Raw genomic sequence first — 21,285 nt, 5'->3', positions numbered from 1 at the left:
GATCTTTCAGCTGTTTGTGTCCTGTTCTTCATCTGAAACCCTGAAGAAAGAGATCAGAGCAATAGAACACAAACTTCAGTCTCATTCTTCCTTGTTTGCCTTGCTAAACACCACTGTCACACTCGGCAAGGTGGTAATTTCCATATGAAATGGAAATGTGACTGAAGCTGTCACTCCATGACATCTCCAACTTGCAAGGTGTTCCTCACTATAGAAACAAGTGTGTTTACCCATTAGCATCTTCAGTGATTCTAGCAGAGTGCTGGAATAATTGCTATAATGCTAAAACAGACTTCCACAAAGCTTTTAAAATGATTCTTGACACTCTGCGGAGCCGGGTGAATTGTGAGAGGACTGATGGACTCTCCCTGCCCTTTTGCTGGCACCTTTCCCATTCCTGTCAGGTTGGATCTCAACTCCTTCATGTGAGAGTAGAGAATTGGAGAAGTGAAGAGGCAAGTTGATCTCCTTCTCCTGCTTTCACAAGCAGCCTGAGGCTCAGGGGAATGGCACCAGTGCTCTGCAGAGCTCCTTCCACCTCTCCTTCCCTAACGTGTGTGTTCCCCCTGCAGAGCTGTGAGCAGGCAAGCACCTTCCCCCAGCAGTGGGGCCCTGGCCTCCCCTTACACTAAGGTGGGCTCATGCTGGTGCTGGTCCCAGTGTATGCCCTTTCTAGTATTTATATATTTCCAGATTTTAAGTAAGAAAACAAATTTCATACTTACAGTCAAGTCAGATGTGTAAATGTTTGGTTTTATCGCAGGATTAAACCAGATATCTGCAGATGTAACGGTAGCAAATGGAAAGCATCTTTTTCATCTTAAACTGTTGTTTCTCAAATAGCTTTGTGTTCCTGTAATGACACTGTACACTGTAATCATAAAGAGATGGGCACAGGAGTAGTGTGTTCAGGTTTTTGGGAGACACTGGCACAATATGCTGGGAGCTGTGTGCTGGATAATGAGAGCAGCATAGAGCAGCTCAGCAAGAGTCCAGCCAGTGTTAGTGTATATTAGGGTAGGAATTTGCCTTGAGCAGGCATTGTTAACATTGGGTTCACACAGAAATGCACAGGGCAGCTGCTGCTGGAGCAGCATAATAATATATATTAGCTTACATGGCTTTGTTTATGGGTGGGCCACATATCCTCAATTTAGATAAGTACTGTTTAACTGAGCAAGTCAGAGATCATCAAATGGTCACAGGCATTGCACAGATTCTCCATTTCATAAAGGAGGAAGGTTTTTCCTTTAAAACTTTATCAATAAATATGAAACGGGCCAGCAGTAATCCTACTGCATGAACTTAGGAGGTTAGCAAAGGACACAGGATTTTCTGTGTTCTGCTTAATACCCATACCAACAAAGCAAATAAATAATTTTCTTCATACGTAGGTGGAAAAACTCCTGAGAGCAGTTGCTGATGGAGATCTGGAAATGGTGAGTGTTAATGTGGCTGTTGAATATTATTGAATTCCATTTTATCTCATTCAAATTGAGGAGGTTAATTGTAAATAGTATCAAGTGGAGAATGCTTTGGGTAATAACCTCAAGTAAAGAGGAAATTCAGGTGACACTAGTCAGCACAGAGATGCTATTTGTGGGGCACACAACAATGTGAAGTTTGGATTTCACTTCAAATGGACAGCTGATGATATAATAATACCGATTCCAGAGGTGATGTTCTGTAATTTGTGGTACCACCTGTCTTGATTATTCTTTTATTTATTATTGCCTTTATTCATTAAAAAATAAGATACTTGCAATGTCATTCTACTGAAAATTGAAGATGACACAGGAATCTTTAGGAGTTCTGCTTTTGGAGATGTGTGTAAGGCTGTAGATGTCTTGATTTTCCTGTAGTTCACAGAACAAAACCATAAAGCTGTGTGAGAATGCAGGTTTGCTCTGCTGGGTGTCATGTTCTGAAAAACCTGTTTGGGTTTGGTTTGTACCAGGAGTTACAAATGCCAATGAAGCCTCCTAGAGTCATCAGAAAATAGAAAACCCATGTTGCAAAATATGTGCCATGTTAATACTGTTTCTCTTATGTTTTATTCCACTGAGATGATGGAAATAATTTATCTGCTGATAGAGCAAAGAACTGTTCAGCATATCATTATCCTAGTTTACAATGTGACTTAGTGTAAGTAAATATTTCCAAGCCAGCCCTGAAGTCCTTTCAAGAAGCAGTAACATGTACAATGGTGACATTTGCCATTTTCCTGGCCACTGGTAAATGTGCATGTATTACAGCTAACTTTTCACCCACTTTGTGAAAATCTAAACTTCATCAAGAAAATGAAATACAGTGCTATAACTTGCTGGAAAATTAGTATCTAGCACTGCTCAACAGAGACCAGCAATGAAAAGCATATAGGAAGAAAGCATATAGAAATCCAGTCTGTGCATTCAGATGACGGAATCACCTTGTCTTTTGTGGCTTTACTTTCTTCATTACAGAAGTTCATGTGAAGCTGTTCAGAAAAGGAGAATCATCCAGCTGGATGACAAAGGTTACAGATTGCATATCTATTAAAAAACCACGAGTATTTAAAAACTCTGACCTTGTTCTGACAGCCTGAGGTCTGTCTGCATAGGAACAGCCACAGCAACCAGGTCATTAGGGCTGCTGTAGATGTTTGCTGTGACAGCCAACTGAGCTTTGCAAGAGGAAGCATTAAAAAGTGCTGTAAAACTGGAAGATTAAAAAAAAAATAACATTATTATGTGATTGTTGTTGTCTCAGCATAGCTCCTGGATTTGGTGCTCTCCTTGTACCCAGCCTGTCCAGTGGAAGGATATGTGCAAATCTACCACAGAAAAAAACCAAATCTCGTGTGTGAAATAAATGCTGTGGAGCAGCTGAAAGGTTGAAGTGAGGGTACAGAGACCTAGGGTGCTCAGCTGAGTATTCCAAAGTAACCCAGCAGTGTAAAGAAGCTTTCAGGTGACAAGTTACCTGGCAAATGAGACTGGGCAATCTCCTGAGGTGGTTCAGTGTGTGTCTACTTGAAAGGACAGTTAATATTTTGACAAAAAGATATCTTTAAACCAATAAGAATGGCCACTGCACTGTAATTATAAAGAAATTGGCACAGGAGTAGTGTGTTCAGGTTTCTGGGAGGCACAGGTATCAGTATGTTGGGAGCTGGGCACTGGATAATGAGAGCAGCAGTACTGGGCTGTCCCAGGGGGAGGAGGAAATCGATTGTGAGAGTCTTGGAGAGTCTGCAGGGAAAGGGGGAAGTGAAGTGAGAGTTCTGCTTATTTTAGACATGTACAAATGTAGCAAGTGGTAAAGCTTTGCTGAGCTGGCCTTCCATAAACAGGCAGGCTTGGGAGAAGATTTCCTTTACTGCAGAGAACAACATGGAGTTTGCAGGGAAAGCAATATTCTGTAAAAAACATCGCTTTTCAGGCTCAAATATGTTTTCATTCAGAATCAGGTATAGGGCCCTTCCTGGCTTCCTAGGATTTGTTGTAGCTGCATGTTTTTAAGTGGCTAGGACATGGATGTGTTGTTTTCCCAGACCTCAGTGGTGAGGAGCAGAACCTGTGACAAGTGTGAGAGTAAACAGAGTGGGAGGGGTGACTCAGAAATCCCACTGTCCCCATTCCCTTGGATTAGCAGCTGCAGAGCTCTTGGCTTGGTCCAGTAGTAATGGAGACTTAATACAGTCACTGCTAATTCTAAAACGTCTTTAGTGAAATGTAGATTTATGAATTTCGAGGTAAAAATCTACTGCTTAAGCAGCTTTTATTTTGTTGAATTAAATGTAATGTGAAATTTAAATGCCCTAAGCATCACTGTTTGCTGGTTGCACAGAAGTGCCTCTCTCTCAAAAATGAGGCCCTGCACATTGAGGGAAAAGTAAAACTGTCCAACTCCTAAGTGACAGACCTAAGGAAAGTCAGTGCCCCTGCAAAGTTTTGGGTTAACTGTTGCCATCCTTGTCATTCCTTATGTTCTTTAAAGCAAAAGATGAAACAGAATTCACATTGGTATGAGCTGGCACAAATCGTCTGAGCTGAAAGGATGTGGAGTGTTTGAGAGTGGGTGAGCACTGCAGTTGTGATTAGGCAGCAGGAAGTCATTTATAATTCACTTCACTGTACTTGGAGAACTTCCTAGCTGCTTTGTCAACAATAACACTTGATTTTTTAATTTGGCCTGTGGGCAGCTGATGGCAGGAGGTAGCTGTGTGCTCTCCCTGAGAGACTCACAAGCGTGTGTTTCTCAAATCTGACTTGTCTACATGTGCAGATCTGTTAGGACATGGAACTTTTGGACTCTATAAAAAAGGACTTGCTTTTTATGCCAGGTCCGTTATCTCTTGGAATGGGTGGAAGAAGACTTGGAAGATGAGGATGACACAGCCAGTACATCAAAACCAGAATTCTGCCATCCATTATGCCAGTGTTCAAAATGTGGGCCTGCACAAAAGGTTGGAATATTCATTCTGTAAAAAGAATAATTTATATTCTTGTAAATTTTAGCTCCAGGGAAATAGCATTCATATTGCCCAGCACCTCTGTCTCTCTTCCAAAAATAAGTTAACTATATACAGATTTTCACACTTCATCTGCTGGTATGAAATGGGTTTTTTTTAATGGAATTGTTGAAAATTTTGGATACAGGAAGGGTGTTAATGGACTTGCACAGTGTCTAATGGATTGAGAAAGCTTCACAGTTTGCTTTTAGGATTGCTGTCAGGAAAGTTTGGGCAAATTTAGATAAACATTCATTCTTTTCTAAGCTTCTGGTTCTCCTTAGTTTACACTGCTACTGGCACAGCATATCTACTTATCTGTTAGTAATCAGTTCAGCAAGGAATACCTGCTAATCCCAGAATCCATGTAATGCTGATAAAGTCTTTTTTTACTTGCATGGCATCTTTTCTACAAGCCATATCTAAAGCCTCTTCAGAGATCTGATAGAATTACAAAGACTTTCTTTTCAGTTGCAAAGATTTCCTTCCCCCTAAATTACCACACTCTGTAGAATAGAAGGAGGCTTTACAATACACTCTTTCTATGGATTTTTTGTTGTTTTTTGGTTGGGTTTTTTTGGAGTAGTTTTTGTGTGTGTGTGTGTATGTGGTTCTGGTTTGAGTTTTTTATTGTTGTTTTACATACTGAACAATCCCAGCCTTTTGGAAATAGAAATTCCATAACTTGCCTTCCAGGAGGTGTCTGAAGGTGTACATGACTGGATAAGGCATTGTAAAATAAACCCAAGTACAAGTTTTCAGTTGATTGGCTGCTTTGGGGTTAACAGCACTGTGAGATGGCTTAACTTCTGAATTCCCCACAGTTTATTTTGTGCTGGCTTAGAGCGTGCTGTTGTCCTTGAATGCTTCACATTCACACCGTGCTTTGTTCTCTGGTGAGGCTGTCCCTGTGCCCTCAGAACAGGGATCGTGTGCTAAAGATGCCAGAGTCCATAAAGCTCGTTCCATTGCTGGCAGGGAAGGGAATGGCATCTGCTGTGGAATCACTTGTCTGCTGAAGGAGAAGAAGGAACTTGTTAGTTCATCCTAACCCCTGCGTTAGGCAGGCACAGGTAGAAAGCGCAGGATGAAAGGTTGTGCAGCACTGTAAATGGCAGGCAGGCACAGTTTGCAAGAGGAGTGAAAGAGGATGTTCTGTACAGCTGGGTAAACTGTCCTCCAGGTGCTTTCCTTATCCTGACTCCCCAGGGCAGTCTGTTCTCTGGGCCACTCTTGCTTCCAGGTGAATTAAATGAATTTTAATTTATATCCTTAGTACCCCAATCTTCATGTAGCATTGAGGTGTTTATTGTCTGTTTCAAAGAACATAAATACCTGTATAAATCAAAATAACTCATTAACACTGCCTTATATCCAGTATGAGCATCCTAACAGCTGTATGAAAACTTTCAGTTTTCCTTCTGTCTCAAACTGTGCTGCTTTAGCCTCTTTTTAATACCATGAATACTTTACGTGGGATTGATCTCCATGAAGTTACCATGTTGGAAGGAAAGAGATAATGATAAAATAATTTTCTGTTGAAAAATACTACCAAGCTGCTCTTCTTCACTGACTTTTTTGAAGGCCTCAAATTAGGCTCTAGAATTTCTTGTAAAGCCCATCTGCCCATTTTATATAAACTTAGCAGGTATTTGGCTGTTTCACTGATTAAAACAAAGCATGACTATAGTTTCATTGTGTGTTTTCCTCAACAGAAGCTTTCCAAGGTCTGTGCCAGCGGGCTGGGGGTGAATGTTTCCAACCAGGATGGTTTCACCCCGCTGCACATGGCGGCTCTGCACGGGCACGGCGAGCTGGCATCGCTGCTGCTGCGCCACGGCGCCAGCGCCAGCGCCAAGAACGCACAGCTGGCTGCTCCCCTGCACCTGGCCTGCCAGAGGGGACACTCCCAGGTAACCCTGCCCTGGCACCCAGGAAAGCTGCCTGGGGGAATTGGCAGCCAGACTAAGCCAGGAGCAGAGAAAATGAGTTTGGCGGTTCTGGTTTTTGTTTTCAGTGTCTAAAATCTCCAGATGGAAAGGGGAACTTTGAGATGAAATTGTTTCAGTAGACATCTTTTCCTTATGAAAGCATATATGACTTTATATGTAAGCATATATGACCTAAAATACTGGTTTAATGCAAGTGGTGCAAAAACCTTCTGTTGTATTTCAAATCCTTTAAACATCCCTTGTGCAGCTGAATCTTCTGTGTTCGTTCCCTGTACCTTCTTCTCTGGGTCATGTTTGTGTCTTGGTATCTTCAGTAGCCACAGTACTAAATAGTCACTGTGATTGCAACTCCTTAATTAGATCATGAGCCTAGTGCAGCTTTGAGGCAGCAGGTATCTCATCCCTCACTCAGGTCAGGGAAGCAAAAGAAGTGAAGGAGAAGCATGAGCCCATGGAGGGAGGGTGTCAATACAGGAGAGAGAGTAAATGAGACAGGAAATAACAAACATGAAAAACCAGGGGCAAAAAGGCAAATAGAAAGATGCAGAAAAGCAGAAAATTAGGAAAATTAGAAAAGTGGAAAATTATTTAAAAATAAGGAGCTGAAGACTGCAGGATGAAAAAGAAGAGAATTTTAAAAGTGATAGGAAGACTAAGTACTAGGGAAGCAAGAAAAACCAAGAATACAACTCAGAGTTGCAGGTTAAGTCATGGGATAGTTGTAGATTAGTTAATGGGGTAATTACAGTATAAAGAACGCCTTCCAAGTGTTGTGATCAGTTTGGAAAAGGGTGCTGCTGCTGTGGTGGTTTGGTTTTGATGTTTTGTTAAGTTACTGGTTATATTCATTTTTCACACACCTCTAATTTTATTTTCTGGCCTTTCTTGTAGTTGCTTAAATTTTTCTTTTTTAAAAAGTAGGTGTTAAATATGAAAATTAGTTTCATATTTACTCAGTAACACAGTACTCCTACTCAGTAAAAGTGAAGTTGTTATTTCTTTCAATAGGTGGTAAAGTGTCTGATGGATTACAATGCTAAACAAAATAAAAAAGATATATATGGAAATACTCCCTTAATTTATGCATGCTTGAATGGTCACTATGAGACTACTGCCCTGTTGCTGCAGGTAAGATCACTGAAGACAATCTTCTGCTGGTGTTTCTCATGTGATAGCTGTGCTTACCCAGTACTCAGGATCAGTAGTTAGTTATGCATTTCTCTGTCGAAAATACTTGGGGAAGGAAATGAGATTTTTTGTTTACTTACTCCTTTGAATCCCATCCCTTCACAGAGGTTAATGAGATAAATGTTACCTCGCTATTGTACAGGTAGCTGTTTTTATGGAACTTTTACGTGGACGGTGTCAGGTTTTCTTGCCAGGGATTCTGTCACATAGGGTTGGGGGTTTCTTAAGTATCTCTAAAGCTTGGCATATGTAATAAATACATGCAAAAGCAAAGTGAGCTGGTCCATGAAGCTGTGGCCAGGTGGGTTCTGTGGCTCTGGTGGTGCGGCTGCCCCCGGCTGCGTGCGCTCCGGGGCTGCTGCAGTGCTCTGCTCCTTTCTGACTGTGGTCTCCCTTTGCCGTGCAGCACGGAGCCTCGGTGAACCTCTCCAACGCCCAGGGCAGCACGGCCCTGCACGGGGCGGCGGCCGCCGGCAGCGAGGCGCTGGTGGCATTGCTGCTGCAGCACGGCGCCCTGCGGCACCTGCGCAACCAGCGCGGCTGCACCCCCGCCGACTGCGCCGAGCCCGTGAGTGCTGCACAGCCTGGCTCGGGAACGAGCCCTGGGCGCTCACAGGGGGCTGCACACACTGCGCTGGGGACACGAACGCTGACATGCCTGTTCCCTGGAGCCTAGCGATGATTCCGGGGGCCTGGGAAACAGTTGTGTTCCTAGAATGTTATCCTAGACTAAAAGGATGGGTCTAGAAGGAATGGAAGCACTGACCTAAATAAAATTAACATTCAAATCTCTGTAATGGCAGAGAGAGCAGAAGCTGGATGTACAAACACCTTGCACTAATCAGTTGTGCTGGCAGCAAGGTTCCTTGTCCCACCCATTATCTTCTGCCCTTCAAACTTTTTAGTTCCTTTTATCTTGCAATAGATCACTCTGGCCTTCCTCTTTATTAATAGCAATAACATTATATGTAATATTAAATTATACATAATTATTTCACTCTTTAAAGGATTTGATACATGGCTCCTATCCTAATGTGCTTAAATGGCCTCTGAGATGTAGCTTAATGACCACAAAATTCTGTACTGAATCAATTTTGGTATGTATATTACCATTTAAACTGAAATCGGCTTAACCATAAGTAATGCAGCTTAAAATAAGAGGTCAGGACTCCAACATCATCACTGTGTTACAGTGTAACTCGTGGCACACTAATTTTGTCCCTGCTCAGAATGATACAAGTTTGTTTTTATAGTGAGTTCTTTTATGCGTGTTGTATTGATTCATAGAAGCATTAATTAACACACTCCGCACAGATTGAAATACTAAAATGTACTGTTGTTTTTCTTTTTCTTCAATAATGGTGAAAATGGAAACTCTTAAAATCAAGAATTCAAACATCATGAAGTTGCTGGAAGCAGCACCAAGCTGTGTCCCCACATCAGCAGAGGCAGAGAAGGAGAGTGAGGAGCACGTTACTGGCAAGATAAGGAAAAAAGGTACCTGTGATATTTCCACTGGTATGAATAAAAAGGGATTTAGGAATTCACAGGTGACTATAAAAAAATATTTTATGTAATTGCTGTACATACAATAACAGAACATTCAATTATTTTTCATATGTATGATAGGTAACACCTAAAATACTGTAACTAAATGCAGCTGACTTTGTATTCTATTCATGACATTGCTTCAAACTTAGTTTTCACCTACTTTGGGGTATATGTGTGAATTTTACCTACAAAAACATTTAAAGATAAAAAAACACCACATTTGAGATTATATAATGAGACATGTAGGAACTGTGCATTTCAGTGCAAAACAAAACAGATTTAAATGACTGTTGGGTGTCATTATATTGCCCTAAAACAGGTCAGGGAGTGACTCTTCATTAGTTACTGTCTCTCATGTTTTGGGGCAGAATGAGAGCTACAGAGGTGACTGTGAACCTTCCAGCACAGTTTGCAGAGGACTTTGAGCAAGTGGCAGGAGGTGGCACCGTGTGGCCACGAGGTGCAGAGACAGCTGGGCTGCAGCAGGGCCCCGGTGCCTTGGGGAGGACGAGTTACCATCCTTTTGGTACCTTTTGTCTTGCACTGTAAACTCTGACATTCCCCTTTTTTAGCAATAACATTGTGTTATATTCAATGATGCAAAGTTATTTCACTCCTTAAAGGATTTGACACATGGCCCTATCTTAATGTGCCTAAGCAGCCTCTGAGATGGAGCTTGAGGACCACAGATTCTCCCTCCTCACCCCTCACCCCCAGCTTCTGATCTGCCTTATCCACTGCTCCCATTATGCTGGATCAGAAGTTTTTCAGGTGAATTTTCAAGTTCACTACTCTGGGGATGTAAGAAAAGCTGTGCCCCCTGTGCTGAGCAGCTCAGCAAAGGACATGGTGCCACCAGGACTGTAGAAAGAGAACAGGGAGGCTGCAAAGCAGGAGTCAGGGTAGATGAGGAGCAGGAGTGCCCATTTCAGCACCCGTGAGTTTTCAAAGTAACTCTTGCTTCCTTCCCTCAGAAAGATTGTGAATGTCTGGTTAATAGAAAATCACAATTAACCACAGCATGCTGACACCTAAAATTGAGAATAGTTCCTTCAAATATTTTGAATAGTTCTAAAAGAGCAATAGAAGATATGAGTGAGTAATACTAATGAAGAGGTGGTTTAGCATCTGTGTGTTACTTCAGGTTGGTAAAAACTAGAATTCAGGGCCTCAAAGTCCAGAATTACAGTCTCTTCAGAAGCTTGGCCAGTTGTTTTATCTGAGGAAGAATGGTTGTATCTGCAACTTAAAAGTTTTTAAAATTTCCAGAGACAAATCACCACTCTAATTCAAGGTAGCACTGTTACAGTTTTATGGTCAATTTAAAATCAGAACTGTGTTTTTTAATTCCTAAGTGAGACTCAGTTGTAATTTTAGCTGCCTTTTCTTTTAAATCCCCAGTGCATCCTAAGCCCTGTGAGGAAGCCAATGATCCCATAAGCAGACAACTTCAACTGGTCCAATCAATTAACAGATTTAACAAGTAAGCAGAGAAGCTTGCTCAGAGTGTGTTTGTTGTTTCCCATAAGCAAAGGAGAAGTGCAGCTGCTAACAAAGGCCCAAAGTGGGTCAGGGGTGGTTACACAAGACATGGTGGTGTGCCAGTGGATGTCAGTCCTGCAGGGCTGGCACGGTCACATCTCCAGGCAGATGTTCTGGGCATGACAGGCTCACCGGGGTGGAGAGGGAGGGCTTGAAAATGCATCTAAAATTGGGATTGCACTAATACTTGGTGTACCATGAGTTAAGCATTTCAGAGCCAGACTGCTTAAAAATACTCTAGTGGTGTTCACTCACTGGTTGGGTTTTGCTCAGTATCTTTTTAAGCCCTGGTGTGTATTCCATAGTAAAACACAGGGAATGCGGGTAGGCTGCAGTTCTGGGAAGGTGTTGTCAGGGAGCTGCCAGTCTCTGGTGAGACAGTTCCACCTTGTGGAGCTTCTGAGAGAGGCTTTTGTGAAAGGCTTATGTGAAGACATTTAATTTCTTTGATTTCTTTAAAATCTTCTTTAGAGAAAAACACTTACGGAGAACAATAACAAGAGATAAAAGCGTCCCTAATTTTGACTATCACTTACTGCACCAGGTAAGTGGAAATACTTGCTCAGATTATTCTTACATTACAGCCAATGTGTTAGTTTGCTCTGCTATTACTCTGGGTAGATGTCAGAGAAAGTTTACTAGTGGTGGCTGTTGAATCATGGAAGTTCTGACCTGTTTGCCAAATTTCATCATTGTTCAAACTTCAGTGGTGCTTCTATGACACCTCTTGATCACTTCATTCTTTCAAGTCTCTTAAGCCTCTTACTGCAGGTTTCATCTCTGTCTTGTTTTCTGTGTCCTGTCCAGCAAAACCTAGAACTGAAAAACTCTGCAGCTTCTTGGAGCTGTAGCTTGCTTTGGCAAGAGAGACATTTTTCAGTGAATTGAAACTGGGGTTTGCTTTGTAAGAGGAGACTGCAAGGGTGACAGCAAACTGCATATTGCATTGTCAGCTGTGACACAAATGTATGTAACACATTCACCTCTGCTTGGGGTGCAGTGACACCCACACCAGCTGCTGGATGCTGCCTTCCCCAGAGCTTGTGCTCCTTCTGCCTCCTTTACACTGGCTGTGACTCTGATTGCGTCTTCTCCTGAGCCATTTCAGAACACTAAATCAAAAGAAAAATGAGCTGTCCAAAACAAAACCAGTTTTTACCAGGTTAGTCCAGCAGCTGCCCATCATTAGACTGACACAGCCTTGGAAATGCAGACTCTGCAGCTCATGTCCTTCTGGAAAATGGGATTCTCTTCCTTTTCCTACAGCCCTTAGAAGACTGAGTATTTGCCAAAAGCCTTGAGAATGCTAAATTCATCCTTATAAAGCTGTAATATTTTATTAATTCTTCCTAAATGAGAATATTCCGCTACTTAACTTGGGATTTACATTTTATAACTGTGGATCACTGAAGGCAGTATGTCATTTCAGTACACAGGTGTCAGAAAACCAGTATGTGACCCTGATACAGAGCACTCCAGCCCTGTTCTGTGGTTGTGAGTTCATACAGCTGTGGCTGAACTAATTCATGAGTCCATTCAGCTCTGAATTGCTAGTGGATTTAAATGTTCATAACCTCTGTCTAAAGCTTTTTCAAGACTGTTTCCATTATTCCAGTAAAAATGCTTCTCCTTTCATTCTTGCCTTAGAAGATCTGTCATTAGCATGCTTGCATTCTCTTTATTTCTTCTGGTCACTTGAACATTTGCAGAGTAGCCAGTAATCCAGGCCAGCCCTGCACCCTGTACAGCAGAAACAGGAACAGGTGTGCAAATGGAAGATATGAATAGTTGGAATGACCAGAAAGAGGCACTAAGGGGTGGGGAGGGTGAGTGTCTCTTCCCTGACAGGTGACCTCTGGAAGCAGGGAAAACTGCCTTTGCCTTCAGCAGTACCTGGGTGACCCTGTCTGTTACTGCTTCCACTTTCCTTAATAGTAAAAGAAATGGCTGTTGATTCAAGTGCATTGAGACTTGCATTACAAATGGTGTTAGGATGCTGTTGGGATAGGGAGATGAAAATAAGTTTTGGAATGTCTGTTATGTTTTCAGTCTGGTACTGATGTGTGTGTAGCCTGGGGCAGGCTGGCCTCTTTTTTTTTCATATGTAGCACAAATATAATTACTCTCTTACAAAGTATGCTGTTTTAATCTTGGCTGTGTTCTCAGTGTCATGAAATTCATGTGATAATAGCGTTCTAGAAACAATATATTAACTCTCCTTCTTAATGAAGAAAGCAGATGCTTTTAACTAACGTACCATTTCTCTCTCCTCACAGATGGCTATAAAAAGCTTTGATAAAAGCAAATTAAAATCTGTTGGAATGCTGGAGCAGAGCACAGGCCAGGTGACTGACTCGGGGTGCAGTGGTGAGCTTGTGGAAGATGATGGCACGGCAGCTGCTGCCAGGAGCCGATTACTGCAGCGCAGGCACACGGTCAGTGTGCTCAGCGTGGCCCTGCCCGCAGAGGGCAGCGACAGCGGCTCCTGCGGCCCTGCAGAGCCCGGGCTGCCACAGCCCCGGCACTGCCACGGCTCGGGCTCGCAGCACTGAAGGGAAGCACGGATTTGCAGCCCGGAGCTGAGGAAGTTGGTGCTGTGGATTTCAGTAGCCCTTCACTGTGCGTTACTGTCGGTGACATTCGCACACCCCAGCTCAGAGCAGGCACAGGCTCTGCAGCACAGCTGGAATGTTCTGGCACCCTGGGGCCTGACTCCTCTGTTCCTGCTGGAGGTGACCACACAGCCAGATCATTACCGATCTCACTAACAGGGATGCAACGACATGAAGACAGCAAAATTACTTTCCTATTCTGTTCAGCACTTACTAAAAAGTTCTATGTAACAGTAAACCAAATGAAACCCTGTATTGTATTTTTCAGCCACCCACTTTGTTTTAAAAGTCTTTGAATAATTTTTGCATTTTCAGTTTTTATCACTACATTCAGAATATAAATATATTTATATATATAAAAAGATATATTGGATAACAAGGTATTTATTGCCAGAGGTAATTGAAATGTCTCTATTTTTACTGTAATGTTACCATTATAATATATATTTGTGTATATTTCAGTAGCTGGGCAAACAATAATCCATAACAGCTCCTTTACTAATGTGAAGGGATGTAATCCTTTCTAATATCTCAGCAATGCTCCCCTGCACTGGAGCTGCAAGATCAAGTTCTTACAGAGGAGCCAAGATACTGGGAAAAAGTGGAGAGCCCTTGACAAACCTAAACTTTGGACTCACTGTTCACAACCTAAAGCAGAAGCAAGCACAAGCTGCTTGCTTGTGTTTTATTGTAGCATGCATTTAAGTTGCTTTTCCCCTATTCTAAAGGAAGTAATGCAAAAATGCACAAGTATTCACGATTCTGGTCCTGGGCAACATCACAGACAAAACTGCTTCAGAGCCTGCTCTGGGCTGCTATTAAAAGGGTGAAATTGCCATTATGAAAGGTACCTCTCACACCAGTGAGCACGGGCTGGAATAGGCCAAATCCTGCCCCGTTCCCAGGGGTGATCCCTGAAGAACTGGAAGCTGACAGGGAACTACCAAGTGGCTGCTTAGATCTGAAGTTCATTTTCTACTGTGGTTAAGGGAGGACAAGCTGTAAATAGCACAAGCCAGGTTTTGCAGTGCAGTATTTTTTTATTCTTGGCTCATCACATCCAGCTTGCATTTTATTTCATGAACTATTTGTATAGATAATTCTCTTTCTTTTAACTGTGGTATTAGTAAACTGGCAAAATACAAAGCTGGAAGATAACTTTTTAATCTAAGAGGTAAAATGTCAAATGATATTTGGATTTGAGGGTAATGTGTTTATTTTTCTAATAATTTATGAGTTCATCTGATTTTCTGATGTGCCTTGGATTTGTGCCAAATGATGGGAAGAAAAAACTAGTAAAAGAACTCTTGAAAAATGCTGGTTTCTTTGAGTGCTTTTGTGCAAGCATTGAATCTGTTACAGATTTTCTTGCTTGGTTTTATAGGCATTTGAAGATTTTGCCTTGTGTTTACTCTTGGACTTTCCTTCCTCCTACATTTACAGATAACTTTATTAGGTTGTGTGGTTTTAGATGTATGCACAGAGGTGCACAAAATAGAACTGTTAGTGAAACTCAGCATTTTCACATAACCTCCTCTTCTAGCTCTACATTCAAATTAAAAAAAAAAGAATGTTCAGCTCTTACAAGTCAAAAGACAAAAGAAAAGAGGTAAAACAGGTTTTCCCTTCTTGTGACACTCTAAAGATGACCCAGAGTAAGTCACTGGTCCTGACCTGTAGCAAGAATAATCCAGATATTTAAGATCTAGTAGACTGTTACAGATCTGATTTGCAAATTACAAGTGAGAATTTTGCCTGTGTTTTATTGTAGCATGCATTTAACTAAATTATTTTTCAGATTTCTCAACTATATGGGTAAGAAAAATCAGTTCACCAAACTTTGGCTTCAGACTCAGTAAAGGTGGTAAGTCTGAAGAAATCTGGCACACTCAGGGTATCACTAAAGCTGAGGTATCCTAATTACAAACACAGAGAAGCAAAATGCACAGTCTAAACAAAATGAAACAAAAATAACAAATGTTTCATATCTTTAACCACATTCAGACAAGATGAAAAACACCCACTAGTGCTCACTTGAAACAAGTTTATTCTGTTCCAAAAAACACTGCAGTTGGAATCCTACACGATCCTGTTAAATTATGTCACATAAGGGGGTTGTGGTGGGAGTTTATCAGCACATTACAGTATTCATTCTACTGATTTCCATAACCATATTCTTGAATAAACGTACAGCACGAGTTCAGTTTTACTTTATGCATGCGGGAGTTGCAGAGTTTAGGAAAATGGTATTTTTTTTCCAGGAAAGAAACGCTCCAGCCATTTGATAAAAGTGGAGGTAGTTGTAAGATACACGATACCGAGTGTCTGAACAGTGCTGTGTATGACACACTTAACTTGCTTGGTCTGAAAGCCCAGGAACTCACAGGGGAACACTTCAGCTCTTTGCTGGTAACATTTCTTTACACAGACTGCCTGATGGGAATCCCCTGATCCAAACACTATTTGGATACCTTCATTTTTAAATTTCCAGTAAGGACTTGAGAGCCGGTGGCAGGGTGGGCAGGCATCCTTCAGGGGCTCAGCAATCTCCTTTCTAACACCTCTGTGACAGAGTGTGGGCACACTTTAACTCTCAGTGGCTGCTCCCTGTCTCACCTGTGTTTGCATCTCCAGTAACAGCAAGGTAAGTGTGTGCAGTGGCTGAAAGCAGAGCTTACAGTGAGGAAGGGGTAACAAAACATTCATGCTAATGAAGCCATGGGGAACTCCACACTGCTCAGGCCTCTTACACTACAAAACTTTAAGTTATAAAAACCCCCTTCTCAGATTTATTTTACAAGTTATTTGTTGGCCTTTTATAATAATAATAAAAAAAAGTCAAGAAGCGTAAACATTTTCAGATCTTGCATTCTGCCTGCTAACAGCATTGTTCCAGGCTATTGTTTGGCAGCCTTACAGTGGTATTAATAATCATCCTCTTCATCAGAATCCAACACTTTCCTTCTGTTGAACTAAAATGAAATACATAAAGTGAGAACTGAAGGGTCATGGTACATGCAGGCTGGCACAAGCCCTTCCCAGTGCCGTGGCAGTGAAGGCCCAGCCTGGCCCAGTGGCACAGGACAGAGCTGGGCCGGGCTGGCTGCAGCACTGCAGATGTGCAGGACTGCTCTGGTGGAGCCCCAGCACCCACCAGGGCAGGGCAAGAGCTGCACATACAAACTGCCACCCTGAACTGGTGCCACACGTGCAATTCTGCTGCTCTACTTTATACAGCGTTACACCTAGGAAACAAAACTCACCTTCACTGTTGTTTTCTTTTCTGTTTGCTGACTCACTTTTTCAAGAATTTCTATCAAACCTTGTTCTGATACCTAGGAAAGTCAAACAAAATGTGCATAAACACACTCTGAGAGATGCTTAGTATCAAGCAACTGAATCACAATTTCCTTTCTTACAAAAGATTTTTGATGGAATTATATAATAGTCTTTAGGAGCTATTTACAGTTAATTTAACTTACATCTATTATAAACATCTTTTTTTTTAGAGTGAATTGGGTTTAAAAATAAAAATATGTGAGAAGGAATTAGGAAATATACTCACCTTTCCAGCTAGCTGTCCAAATCTTGCCATCTGTATAAGATAATTCTCTACTGCTTTTGCTTTGTCTGGTTTCACAAGTGCTAAATTGCTTACTGCAACAAAAACAGGCTCTGTTCACTGGGGATTAGAACATTCTCCAATACTTTCATTAGTAACACAAAAGTGAGAAATGTCCCTAGGAAACAATCTTCATGCCAGGGTCATGAAATAAATTGAAAAAGGCATTTTCATTTATGCCAGGTACAAGACAGTTATATTTTTTACTTTTAAATATTTGCTCCTGATTAAACAATTTTGACTCTCCATATAATTCCTTCTACTAATTTAAATAAAACCCAAAACATAAACATAATTCAGATACTCATTAGCCTCTCCCTTCTAATCACTGATATTGCCAGCTGAAAAGCTGCAAGTTTTATCTTCTCAGCAAAACCAGTATTTTTCTGGTCTGACCTCTACCACACACTTCTGAGGAGTCACTTAGATGAGTATTTTTTATTAGAAGTTTCTTGGATACTCACATCTTGCACGAGCTGCTTGATCAAGAACTTGAGCTAAAATAGTATTTCTTATCTCTGCTTCCCTGTAAGGAGAAGTGAACCACACATTAAAAGTGGGATTTCAAACACCTAAAATAACATGCACAGAACAGCAAACTACAGAAGACTTTTGATTTGTGGAAGTGGCTTCCTGAAGTCACTTCAAACCTTCCATTTACGTGATACCTTTTACAGCATTTCCTCTCCTGGGAATGTCCATTTCTTAGGGACATTTCCCATTACTGAAGTTACACAGCTGGCAACATCTTCCAAGAAATCAAGGAGGAGTTTCATACTTACACCTTCTCCTGCTCATGATTACATTTTATGAGACAAAAGCTGTGCTACCCTTTAGATCCTGCATTTATCCATGTGGAATTCACCCCAAGGCAGTGCATGGTAGAACAGGCACAAGGAATTGTCCATGCAATTCCAAAACCAAACCAAAGCTCATTTAGGTATTTAGAACTTTTCACTAAGTCTCCATGTATTTACAATATTTCATATAAGTATCTGCAAAACTGGAGCTTTAGTTTATGAAACTTTAGTTAATACAGTGCAAAGTCAGCTCTTCAAACACTTGTTTACAATCTTCCCCTCAGCACAAATACTGAACACTTCCCCCACTGAGCTTTGACTAAAATCCTTTTGCTTCAGCTTTTTAACGGGAACAGATATCCCAGAAAAATCAAATCAACTGGGAAAGGCTCTTCCCACTGCAATAACAGCCAAACCCAACCCAAACTCACCACTGACAAAAAGCACCAGTTTGGGAGGAGTTCTGCCAGCCTGCAAGACTTGGATCATGAACTCCTACCAACCCTGAGGAGCCAAGGATTCTGCCTTCCAGAAGCAGGTGACAGTGGGAGGGATGATGCTCCCCAGCACCCCACTGTACCGCTGCAGCTCAGGAGGTCACTGACTCAGGCAAGGGCCAGGGGAAAATGAGCTGCTGCTGCTTTCTCGTCGTGCCCTCCCAGCCCAGCAGGGCTCAGGCAGCACGGTCACGGCATGGGAGCCACACCTGCACCAAGCCTTTGCTCCGTTTCAATGTTCAATTCCAATTCCTTTGTTGGTGGTTTTTCCAGCACAAAACAAATGTGGGGCAGCATTCCAAAGAAATTAAATACTAAAAAAAAAAAAAAAAGTAAATGGTTGAAGAATTCAATAGTCTCACTTATACCTCTGCTTTGCTTCCTGTTGCGACGGATCAGCGGAAGGATCCTAAAGGAGGAGACCAGAGCAAATATCACAATCCAGAATCACTCCACACAGGACAGAAAGTTAAAATATTCCAGCAGCGTGGAATGAAGATAAACCAGCTTGCTAAACCTGCCTGCCCATGGATGAGATCCTGGAAATGGGAATCTGCTGCCCTGGCAGATAAATAAATGTGCCAGCCTCTGCTCTCCTCACAGTGCAGGCATGCCAACAGTGGGGTGAGCTGCTCCGGGGCTGTCCACAGATTCCTGAGGCTGGGAAAGAGGCCTTCCCCTTAGCTCTAGGATAACAGGCTTCTCCAAAGCCCAGAAAACTGACAAAAGTATTCTAGATCCATTAGAGGAACTTAAGGATAAGTAAAATGAAACCTAACACATTCTCAGCTTGGCAGCTGAAATCCCAGAATCACAGAATCGTGGAACATTCTGAGCTGGAAGAACCCACAAGGATCATCAAGTCTAACTCCCCAAACCAATGAAAAGTTCATGAGGGGGGTTCTACAAGAGTTGATTCCTGCATTAAACACTAATACATAAGAAAAACAAAAGGGGGAAAACTGCTGACTATTCAGAAACAAGTAACAAGAAACCGAAAAACCCTCAACTTTACAGGGAATCAACAGCTCAGATTTTACAGGTAACCATTAAAGGTGTGAAAGCAGGATGGAAAACCACACAGAGGAAATGGGGCTGGCTGGAGGCAGAGGTCCTTCACAGGAACAACAAAATTGACACTTCATATAAATCCATATAGGGATTGTGTCAGAGGATGGTGTCCAACTCCTTTCAGTGGTGCCCAGCAGAGGACAAGGAGCAATGGCCATAAACTAAAAGTTTCATTTCAACAAGAGGATGAACTTTCCATGGAGGGTGGCAGAGCACCGGAGCAGCTGCCCAGGGAGGCCGTGGAGTCTCTGGAGACATTCCAAACCCACCCGGACACGCTCCCGTGTCAGCTGCTCCAGGTGACTCTGCCCTGGTGAGAGGCTGGACTGGATGATTTCCACAAGTTCCTTCCAGCCCTAACAATTCTGTGATTCAGCTCTGAAAACTGAGATGACCGGAAAGGCGAGGAAGGCAGTCCCTGGAATAGTGAGCGATCGGGGGCGGGAACGCTCGTGTGCCGAACCTGCCAGGGCAGCAGCGGCGGGAGGGGCGGCGGGGCCGGGGCTGCGCTCGGTGCCGCTCCCAGCCAAAGCTCCGGCACGGCCGGGCCTCTTCCCGCTTCCCCCGGCCCCGCTCACGCACCCGCCTCTCCTCTTCCCCTCCAGCCCGAGAGGCGCCGAAAGCGCCGCGGGCGGAGAGTCGGCCGCTGCCTCGGCCCGTGCTCGGGCCTGATCCCTACCCGCCTCTCCTCTTCCCCTCCAGCCCGAGAGGCGCCGAAAGCGCCTCGGGCGGAGAGTCGGCCGCTGTCTCACCCCGTGCTCGGCCCGGATCCCTCCTTGCCCTCACCCCGTGCTCGGCCCGGAGCTCGCCCGTGCCCTCACCCAGTGCTCGGCCCGGAGCTCGCCCGTGCCCTCACCCCGTGCTCGGCCCGGATCTCGCCCGTGCCCTCACCCCGTGCTCGGCCCGGATCTCGCCCGTGCCCTCACCCCGTGCTCGGCCCGGAGCTCGCCCGTGCCCTCACCCCGTGCTCGGCCCGGAGCTCGCCCAGCCGCCGCTGCCGCAGCGCCTCCAGCTCCTCGTCCGCCATGGCTGAGGCTGCCCGCGCCAGGCGCTGCCAATCCACCGCCGAGCGCGCCCCCGCCGCGCCGCGCCCGCACCAGGCGAGGCCAATCCACCGCCTATGCGCGAGCCTCCTGAGCAGGGCAGGGTCACCGGAGCCGGGGAGGCAGGGACGCGTCCGGGTGGGTTTGGGATGTGTCCAGAGAGGGGGACTGCACACCTCTCTGGCAGCTCTGCCACCCGCAGTGTAAAGAAGTTCTTCCTCATACTGCTGTGGAATCTGTGTTTTAGATGACCGGTATTGCTTCTCGCCGTGTCGCTGGGCACCACTGAACAGAGCCTGGCGCCATGCTCGGGACATGCTGGAACGGTCTGATGAGATCCCTCTCACTCTTCCCCAGGCCCAGGACTCTCAGTCCCTCCTCATCACAGAGATGCTCCAGACCCCTCCTGATCTTTGTGGTCTCTGCTGGACCCTCTCCAGCAGCTCCTTGCCTTTCCTGAGCTGCCCTTCTTTCAGGAGCTGCCGGCGTGAGGAGCGGGACCAGCCCGGCCCGGAGTGCGCAGCACGGCGGGACGGGCACGGTCCCGCCGGGCTGATGGAACACCGAGGCTCTGCCGTGTCCCTTTGTGCCAGTGACTGCTACAGATGTCACCACGGACTGGTGGCCTGGGCTCTGAATCTGCCACGGGTCCCCTGATTTCCTCTACAAAGCAGCCGTGGGGACGCGATTCGGTGGATCGTCTCACGGGAGCAGCAGGGAGTGGCGCTGCCCCCAGCCCTGCTATGCTTTTGGGGCTCCCCAAAAGTGCCTCCCTGTGCTGAGTCCCCGCTCCGCAATTCGGTCCACAGTCCGCAGTGGGGACTAAAAAACATCCTGACCTTCAGCCACGGCCCTGTCTCTAGAATCAAATTGAAAAAAAAACCCACACTCCCCCAAAATCTGACAAAGGTAATG

At 43.9% G+C, this 21,285-nt stretch overlaps 2 protein-coding genes across 10 annotated transcripts in view; one reads left to right on the top strand and one right to left on the bottom strand.

Moving 5' to 3' along the window:
* ANKRD27 (ankyrin repeat domain 27) overlaps positions 1 to 14,652 on the top strand; it is a 54,679-nt gene extending 40,027 nt beyond the window's left edge. For 6 of the 7 annotated variants that reach the window (XM_041426674.1, XM_041426681.1, XM_041426659.1 and 3 more), the window contains 9 exons: positions 1,395 to 1,439; positions 4,325 to 4,447; positions 6,208 to 6,405; positions 7,453 to 7,572; positions 8,039 to 8,200; positions 9,021 to 9,129; positions 10,585 to 10,666; positions 11,197 to 11,269; positions 13,002 to 14,652. In XM_041426674.1, coding sequence (XP_041282608.1) covers positions 1,395 to 1,439; positions 4,325 to 4,447; positions 6,208 to 6,405; positions 7,453 to 7,572; positions 8,039 to 8,200; positions 9,021 to 9,129; positions 10,585 to 10,666; positions 11,197 to 11,269; positions 13,002 to 13,277 — 1,188 coding nt within the window. In that variant the 3' untranslated portion in view covers positions 13,278 to 14,652. The remainder of the gene's footprint in view (positions 1 to 1,394; positions 1,440 to 4,324; positions 4,448 to 6,207; positions 6,406 to 7,452; positions 7,573 to 8,038; positions 8,201 to 9,020; positions 9,130 to 10,584; positions 10,667 to 11,196; positions 11,270 to 13,001) is intronic. The other variant, XM_041426689.1, reaches the window with a different exon arrangement.
* Positions 14,653 to 15,367: 715 nt separating this feature from the next.
* PDCD5 (programmed cell death 5) lies at positions 15,368 to 20,707 on the bottom strand. Of its 3 annotated transcripts, XM_041426733.1 has the most exons (6): positions 20,289 to 20,402; positions 18,625 to 18,665; positions 17,424 to 17,485; positions 16,903 to 16,994; positions 16,601 to 16,672; positions 15,368 to 16,309 (listed from the first exon to the last, which is right to left on the bottom strand). In XM_041426733.1, exons 1-6 carry the CDS (start codon positions 20,352 to 20,354, stop codon positions 16,262 to 16,264), a joined length of 381 nt encoding a protein of 126 aa, XP_041282667.1. In that variant the 5' UTR covers positions 20,355 to 20,402; the 3' UTR covers positions 15,368 to 16,261. The 3 variants fall into 3 exon arrangements, with proteins under 3 accessions (XP_041282667.1, XP_041282676.1, XP_041282682.1); XM_041426742.1 differs by lacking the exons at positions 15,368 to 16,309; positions 16,601 to 16,672; positions 16,903 to 16,994 and having other exon boundaries at positions 17,419 to 17,485; positions 20,254 to 20,707; XM_041426748.1 differs by lacking the exons at positions 15,368 to 16,309; positions 16,601 to 16,672; positions 16,903 to 16,994; positions 17,424 to 17,485; positions 18,625 to 18,665 and adding an exon at positions 17,517 to 18,570 and having other exon boundaries at positions 20,289 to 20,707.
* Positions 20,708 to 21,285: the final 578 nt, after the last annotated feature.

This window comes from Onychostruthus taczanowskii, unplaced genomic scaffold (genome assembly GCF_017590055.1).
Source record: "Onychostruthus taczanowskii isolate IOZ18803 unplaced genomic scaffold, ASM1759005v1 scaffold113, whole genome shotgun sequence".
Lineage (NCBI taxonomy): Eukaryota > Metazoa > Chordata > Aves > Passeriformes > Passeridae > Onychostruthus > Onychostruthus taczanowskii.
Note: the sequence above shows the minus strand (reverse complement) of the source record. Positions and strands in the feature narration are given on the sequence as shown.